Source organism: Cannabis sativa, chromosome 8 (genome assembly GCF_029168945.1).
Source record: "Cannabis sativa cultivar Pink pepper isolate KNU-18-1 chromosome 8, ASM2916894v1, whole genome shotgun sequence".
In the NCBI taxonomy this organism is placed as follows: domain Eukaryota; kingdom Viridiplantae; phylum Streptophyta; class Magnoliopsida; order Rosales; family Cannabaceae; genus Cannabis; species Cannabis sativa.
Genome location: NC_083608.1, coordinates 4,082,901 through 4,091,545, shown reverse-complemented (window position 1 = coordinate 4,091,545; position 8,645 = coordinate 4,082,901). Strand labels below are relative to the sequence as shown.

Sequence of the window (8,645 nt, the reverse complement as noted above, 5' to 3'; positions counted from 1 at the left end):
CTTGGTAATCCATACAAGAAAAACAAACATATCAGTACTCATTTCATCATCACCTAATATTGTATATTACTAAAACTTGTTAAAAGTGAACCGAACATGTTATTCAAAGAATATGTTTATGAGGGTAGTAAGTAGTAACTAGGAGAGTAACCAAGAAACCTACCCCTCTATGTATATGGAAGGGTAATTTGGTAACATTGTTTTCCTTTCCTCTTAAGAAAAGAGAGGTTTTGTTTTTGTTTTTGTTTTTGTTTCTTTGTTTTGGGTTTTGGAAAGTTTTTTTAATTTGGAATTATGACTAGACAGACATAAGCTGATGGACCCTTCGGACTAGGAGATTGGTACAGTGCCAAGACCAATCATATAAAGAATAGAAGATTGAAGGAGTGAGAAGAACAGTCTCTACAAAAGAAACAAATACATGCTTTAAGCCCATTCTAATGAGATCTTCTCTCCACTTTAGAATTCCAAGCTCTTTTCCCTATGTAACAAAAACAATATACTTGGTTTCTTGTGCTAATAGTGACTCTTTATGCTTTTCTTTGCGCTGCTAAGCTCTAATCCCCTTAATTCATTTTTATTCTTCCTGAGAGAGACCCACTTCATATTATTTCTTCATTTTTATCATTTCCTCATAATTATATATATGTGACTCGTTTGTTCATGTAGACCATCTTTTTCTTTGTTTTCCCTCCAATTTAATAACCATTATATTATAGTTAAATGTATAATATCACATGCAACTTGGAACATTCTAAAGCACAAATTCCTGCAATATATACTTTATCAAAATAAGGTGAGAGTGTGTTTTTATAAGATGGACTGGTCATGGTCCAAGCTAAGAGATACCCCAGCTTATATGCTTATTTAATGTGCTGATTCTCTGCTTTTTATCCACCAATTAAAGTAAAAAGAGTTAAATGAGGTGTTGCTTTCTAGCTAGACAAATTTTTATTTACTTATTTTCTTTTTTCCCATTTGGAATTTTGAAACCTTCCCAATTAAAATTCACTGCCAGTAGTATAGTTCATCATACATGGTTTATGAGTTATATGACATTGCATCATAAGATTTCACTTGATTATTATTGTCACCATCATAATGATCATCCAAATCTTATTCTGGCCAAACAAAAATAGAATGAACATTTATTTCAGAGGCAACATAAACTGGTGGTCTTGCAGGTAACCTGTCTTAGTAGTCGGATGTTTCCCAATGCATTGCCAATTAAAGCAAAAACTGGCTGATCAGCTGTGCTCTACTTTCTTTTGAATGTCTCTCAAAGGATTCTTGATCATATTCTTTTTATATTTCTCTTCTTGTTTTTGTACTGCCCCATATAAAATTGAGATCAGGATCTCACTATACATCCAAATTAGATCAGGATCTGCTACTTAATTATTAATTATGATTTTTATTATTATCAATGTCCAAACAGATGGGGTCAGTGATGTTGGTCTTCTTAGCTACATTTTGTTAGCTAAATATAGAATTTTTTAATACTATTTCCTCTTTCATTAGAAAATAAAGAAAAGAACAGTACCAGCCTACGGAGCTGATAATTCAGATAATAGAATTTATGATTGAACTATATTCGTGTACATAGGTAATGTTATTCTTTTATTAATCATTTTGTAGTCATTACCAATTAATTTTGAGATAGAACTTATGTTTTTTTTTTCTCAATTTCACTGAAATCAAATCATTTTTTAGTCATTAAAGATTAGCTTGATTTGCTTGGTTACAGAGTAATGATTGTAAGTTTATAACTCAAAAGATAATTTTCATGTTCCTAAACCAAGATTGGCTTAGAATGCCGGCCAATACCAGTATGACATAGATATATATATATATATATATATATATATATATATATATAAAAATTGGGGTCTTGCCAGATCAACAAGAAATTGGTGAGTGAGAAGGTGGGACCTCCTGCTTCTGTAGATTTATGGTACGGGTACGTACCATTTCTTACGAGGTTAGTCAGTCAGTTAATGTACTTATAGATACTCTTCATTCTTCTCTCTTTTAAAGTTTGCAAGCACTACTATAACCACTGTCCCATCCTTTTTTATGTTAATATATAATATGGTGGATCCTACTTAGTCTCTTATGAATACAATCATCACTCCAGCCTTGAGAGAATATAATTGATAATTAATTATAAAGAAACTATTATATGGCTTTATAGATTCTCGAGGGTTGGTCTTAAAGTTGTAACTTTTTAAATATGTTGTTTAAAATTTGGGGTCCCATTCAGTTTTGGACTCCTCCACCTCAAGGTTTTCTGAGGTAATTCATAAAACTCTAATGACCAAGCTAGCCACCAAATTAAAAAAGTTAAGAAAAGAAGGTTGAGTAAGCGGGTTAAAGAAGATAAAGCAAAACCAAACTGTATTTGTATTACAGACCATACCCCATCTTTGAACAATTCCTTCCTCTTTCTTCTTCTTGTTTTTCCCTTTTTCATATTGAAACTTGGTGTTTGATCACGCTTTAACAACGAGACATGTGATATTAATGATGTATATCGTCCAAGACTAAAAAAACAAAATAAAAATAAAAATTGGCCAACACTATTTTCTTCCAATTGAATAGGTATTAGTACATATGAATCTAGTATTGTAATTTCACGAAATTAACTACATAATTAAAGAGGATTCTACTGCCTAATAAAAATTAATACGTACATTAGTTATTGCCATGCTAATTAATTCGTTAATTAAGATTAGCAGTCCTTATTTCATTGATAAAGTGATTATAAAATATTATTTCATGCATGGTAGATCTTTTTCTCTCTCTTTCACTCTTGTCATAAGATTAGATGTATTAATTAAGTTAGTTGATAAAACCATACATATTCTTTGAGATAAAGAAGAAAACAAAGGTAGGGAGACTACAAACAGAATGTCCCTTAAACAGGTGTTAAAGGGGGAAAATGCTTCTTTTATCCACTTTGCGATCATTCTTCTTGGATCTTAATCATACCAAGAGTGTAAGAATATATGCTTCCTTAACTTTATTATCAACCAATACATACAATTTTTCACTATGTACATAAGTTACTGACGATTTGATCTTGTTGCTATCCAAAACTAGACCACCAAATCTAGACATCTAATGCTTTATTGTATGCCACTCAATTTGATCGAATATGCTATGATAATTAAGGAACGACTATGGTATACAAGGCTTTTGTTTTTTTCTTTTCGTTTGTTAAGTTGCTGTACATAATATTATGTTCAACTTTTAATTTATATTAATATATTTATATAATCATAAAAATTAAAACTACATATTATCTTCCATAAAAATATTATATAGCTAATGTAATACAGTATAAATGAAAAGTTCTAATTTTTTTTACATGTAATTAAAACAGACTTTTAGTATATCTTTGAGAAATTATGAATAGTTAGAATATCAAAAACAGAGATTCATTTTTATCTCACACTTAATATTCTATTTGGACTGCATTAGTCCATATATTTTTTGTTGGAACTTTGATGAATCTCTTAACAAAATATAGGAGTTTCTAGTGTGTGTGAAGTAGAAAGATATGAGCAAGAGCATAATGAGCAAGAGCATCCGCTGTATTAGACTTATGTATATTTTGGTCTTTTTGCCTCTTGACAGTTAATACCGTTAACTGTTTTTCTGCTAATTAGTTATCTTCTAGCTTAGTTAGTTTTGTCCTTAGGTCGGTTGTTAGTCATGTATATATATCAGTATCTTGTAATTCTGCTATTCATTCACTTTGTAATACACTTCTCTATTCAATAAAATCTTTCTTTGTTCTCTGTTTTCTGTTATGGTATCAGAGCGGAAAAGTATGCTTTTCCACGACTGATCCCGATCGCTTCCGCTTCTCTTGCTTAGCCATGTGTTCTTCTTCTCCGGCAATGGTGGCGCTTATCCAAGATTGCTAATCCAGCATTCTTTTTTTCTTCTTCTTTTCTTCTTTCCTGCTCCTTTCTTGTTCTTCTCCTGTTCTGCGATGTCAAACAATGATCAAGAAATTGAGACAAGAGATCCTACTCCGATTATCAGCACAAATCCTCAGTAGATCATCAATCAGAGTACTCAAATGCAAAGTTCAAGGAATCCAATTGAAGATCCAGATCCATATTATCTTCATCATGGAGATAATCCAGGGAACATCCTAGTCTCACAACCACTTACAGGGCAAGATAATTACATCTCCTGGAGTCGAGCGATACAGCTTGCCATTTCTGTCAAGAACAAGCTGGGATTTTTAGATGGTTCTATTCCTAAACCCCCTTCTACTAAATACAATCTTTATAATGCTTGGATTAGGAATAATAATATTGTTATATCCTAGATTCTTAACTCTGTTTCTAAAGAAATCTCCTCTAGTTTGTTGTATGATGAATCTGCAGCAGCCATTTGGGCTGACCTCAAGATCCGTTTCCATCAAAGAAATGGGCCACACATTTACAACCTAAGAAAAGGTCTGATGAACCTTAGACAGGAAAACCAAACCATCAGCATGTATTACACTAAACTGAAGACCATATGGGAGGAATTGTCTAATTACAGACCCAATTGTACCTGTAATGGTTGCACTTGTGGTGGTGTTAAAAGACTTCAAGAACATCATCACATGGAATACATAATGTCTTTCTTGATGGGTCTATCTGACAATTTCACTCAAATCTGTAGCAACATACTACTGATGGATCCCCTGCCAGAGGCAAACCGTGTGTTTCACTTGGTGACTCAAGAGGAAAATCAGAAAGGTAACAACATTAATGGACAGAATTCAAATACTAATCTTGCCTTTGCTTTTCAGAATGACAAAAATCCTCCTCCACCAAGATCTGACTCACAGGGAAACAAGAATCAGCAAACAAAAAGAAATACGCCTTTTTGTACTCATTGTAATATACATGGTCACACTATTGAGAAGTGTTATAAATCCATGGCTATCCACCAGGTTTTAAAAGCAACAGATCAAAGGATGCTAGTGCAAACCAGGTGCAAACCAGCAATGAATCGAGTTCCTCTGAAGAAACTCACACCTTACTTCCACAACTCAATGCAACTCAATACCAACAGCAACTGAATCTGCTTGCAAATCAACTAAATGGTATGAACAATACTGACCCGAGTTCCTCTTCAGGAGCTACAGGTATAATTTTATCAAATCATTGCTTTACTCCCAATAATGAATCTTGGATTATAGATTCAGGAGCTACTAGACATATTTGCAATAACATTAACATGTTTCAATATGTCTGTCCTATACCAAAAGTGAAACTAATTTTGCCAAATAATGAATTTCTTTTTGTCCAACAAAGTGGATCTGTTTGTGTTAACAAAAATCTCATATTAACTGATGTTCTTTATGCTCCTCATTTCAAGTACAATATAATCTCTATAAGTAGCTTAACCATTTTAAATTCTATTTCTGTTAAGTTCTCTACTGATAACTTTCGAATACAGGACAAACTCCAACAGAGGGAGATTGGCAGAGGTAGAAATATCGATGGTCTTTACATCTTGGATACTGCTCAATCAGAAAATGTCCTCTCTGTTACAGCAGAACTATGGCATTCAAGATTGGGACACCTATCCGAGAAAAGATTAGCCCTTTTGAGTAAACAATTAAAGTGTATTGTTAATAATGTTCACAAACATTCTCCTTGTTATGTTTGCCCTTTGGCAAAACAAAAGAAATTACCATTTCCTAATAAAAATTCTTTTGCTCAAAACAAATTTGATCTTGTTCATTGTGACACTTGGGGACCATATCATGTTCCATCTCACTCTAACTATAAATATTTTCTTACTTTAGTGGATGACCACACTCGATTCACCTGGGTATATTTGATGCAACACAAATCAGAGGTTTCCAATATTGTGCCACAATTTATTTCTTATGTTCAGAACCAGTTCCAATGCACTATCAAACGTTTTCGATCTGATAATGCTCCTGAATTAGTTTTCAAGGATCTCTTTGGTAAGCTTGGCATATTGCATGACTTCACCTGCATCGAAACACCAGAACAAAACGCTATAGCTGAGAGAAAACATCAGCATCTCTTGAATGTTGCCCGTGCCTTATTCTTTCAAGCCAATATGCCTATAAAGTTTTGGTCCGAATGCATAATGACTGCCACTTTCTTGATAAATCGCACTCCCACTCCCTTGCTTAAAAACAAAACTCCCTATGAACTTTTATTTGGAAATAAACCAGATTATTCTCATTTGAAAAATTTTGGTTGTCTTGTGTTTGCTTCCACCCTCACAGCTCATAGAACCAAATTTGCTCCAAGGGCCAAGCCTTGTGTTTTCTTAGGCTACCCTCAAGGTGTAAAGGGATATAAACTCTATGATTTAAATAGCAAACAAATTTTTATTTCCAGAAATGTCTACTTTCATGAACAGATTTATCCTTTTAAGACTCTTAATACTGAACCAAATGATGTTGGTCCTTTTTCTAATATGGTTTTTCCCTCTACTATAGTTTTTAACACACCTGTGAGTGATTTCCCTACAGATGTCAATTTCAGTAGCAACACAAATGACACCACACAGGAACAAATGGAAGAATCGAATGATGCTGGACAACACATATCTGACAGCAATAATGCATGTCCTGCTGCTAGTGAACCCACATTAAGAGAACCAGCATTAAGAAGAACCACTAGACAGACGAAACCCCCTGCCTACTTGAGAGATTATGACTGCAATTCCATCTTGCATGATCAACCTTCTACACCTCATCCCCTTAGTAAGTTTATTTCCTATGATAAGCTTTCGAATACTTATAAATCTTTTGTTTTGGCTGTCACAGCACTCTTTGAACCACGAAATTACAAGCAAGCCAGTCAACTCAAAGTGTGGAATCAAGCTATGCAAACTGAATTATATGCCCTTTTGCAGAACAAGACATGGACCTATGTCAAACTTCCACCAAACAAAAGGGCTATAGGATGTCGTTGGGTCTACAAAATAAAGTTTAATAGTGATGGTTCCGTTGAAAGGTGCAAAGCAAGATTAGTTGCTCAAGGTTTTTCTTAGCAAGAAGGCCTCGATTTTTTTTGACACATTCTCACCTGTTGCCAAGATGGTAACTTTCAAGCTTCTACTTGCCATTTCAACTATTCAAAATTGGCACACATTGCAAATCGATATCAATAACGCGTTTCTTAATGGAGATTTAAACGAAGAAGTCTACATGGTCATTCCACCTGGTCTCTCCCTCATTGACAATGACAGTAATGACTCAAACCTTGTATGTAAACTTAATAAATCCATTTACGGTTTAAAACAGTCATCTAGACAATGGTACCAGAAGCTTTCGGATGCTCTCACCTTGGAAGGTTTCCAACAATCACAAGCCGACTATACATTATTCACCAAAGGTTCTGGACCTAATTTCATTGCACTTCTAGTTTATGTAGACGACATCATCATCGCAGGCCCCAATAAAAACCTTCTGCATCAGCTTCAGGACTCCCTCAATCACCGGTTCAAATTAAAAGCTCTAGGACCTCTCAAATACTTTCTTGGGTTCGAAATTGCAAGATCATCAGAAGGCATATTCCTCTCTCAAAGGAAGTACACCCTTCAGCTGTTAACAAATACTGGTTTTGCAGGGAGTAAACCAGCTAAAACCCCAATGGACCCCAAAACAAAGCTTGATGACATTGCAGGAACTACTCTTGATGATCCATCTGCTTATCGACAACTTATTGGCTGTTTGTTATATCTTACATTGTCCAGACCCGACATCACCTATGCTGTAAACACTCTAAGTCAGTTCATGTCTTCTCCTCGTACTCCTCATATGCAAGTCGTGCATCATCTCCTTCGAGATCTAAAAAGATGTCCAGGACAAGGACTCCTCTACAGCTCTACTTCCACACTACATCTAAGAGGCTTCTCTGATTCAGACTGGGCCTCCTGTCCTACCACTCGCAGATCTACATCGGGTTTTTGTATATTCATAGGTGATTGTCTCATTTTCTGGAAAACCAAGAAGCAAACGACCATTTCTCGAAGCTCAACTGAAGCCGAGTACAGGGCTCTTGCCACTGCAGGCAGTGAAGTCACTTGGCTTCAATACTTACTCAAAGACTTACAAATTCCTCAAGATGCTCCTGCATTTCTCTATTGCGATAACCAATCCGCAATCCACATAGCTAACAATCCCACCTTCCACGAGCGCACTAAGCATAACGAATTAGATTGTCACTTCATACGCGAAAAGATCAAAGCTTCAGCAATTCGGCTCATACCAGTAAACACTACTCTCCAACTTGCTGATGCATTTACCAAGCCTTTGCCATCTACCATCCTCTCTTCCCATATTCGCAAGATGGCTGTATATGACATATACAGTCCATCTTGAGGGGGGAATATTAGACTTATGTATATTTTGGTCTTTTTGCCTCTTGACAGTAAATACCGTTAACTGTTTTTCTGCTAATTAGTTATCTTCTAGCTTAGTTAGTTTTGTCCTTAGTTCGGTTGTTAGTCATGTATATATATCAGTATCTTGTAATTCTGCTATTCATTCACTTTGTAATACACTTCTCTATTCAATAAAATCTTTCTTTGTTCTTTGTTTTCTGTTACGCTGCTCTAATGGCAGTTCTGGAACTCTCTAGCGG

At 34.9% G+C, this 8,645-nt stretch overlaps 1 protein-coding gene across 1 annotated transcript; it reads left to right on the top strand.

The window, feature by feature from the left end:
• Positions 1–7,096: 7,096 nt before the first annotated feature.
• LOC133030364 (uncharacterized mitochondrial protein AtMg00810-like) lies at positions 7,097–8,383 on the top strand. Its single transcript, XM_061103096.1, has one exon. It carries the CDS (start codon positions 7,097–7,099, stop codon positions 8,381–8,383), a length of 1,287 nt encoding a protein of 428 aa, XP_060959079.1.
• The last annotated feature ends 262 nt before the right edge of the window (positions 8,384–8,645 follow it).

What these genes read in the sequence shown, in the direction of transcription:
- LOC133030364 (XM_061103096.1), top strand. Translation starts at nt 7,097, where the DNA reads ATGGTAACTTTCAAGCTTCTACTTGCCATTTCAACTATTCAAAATTGG.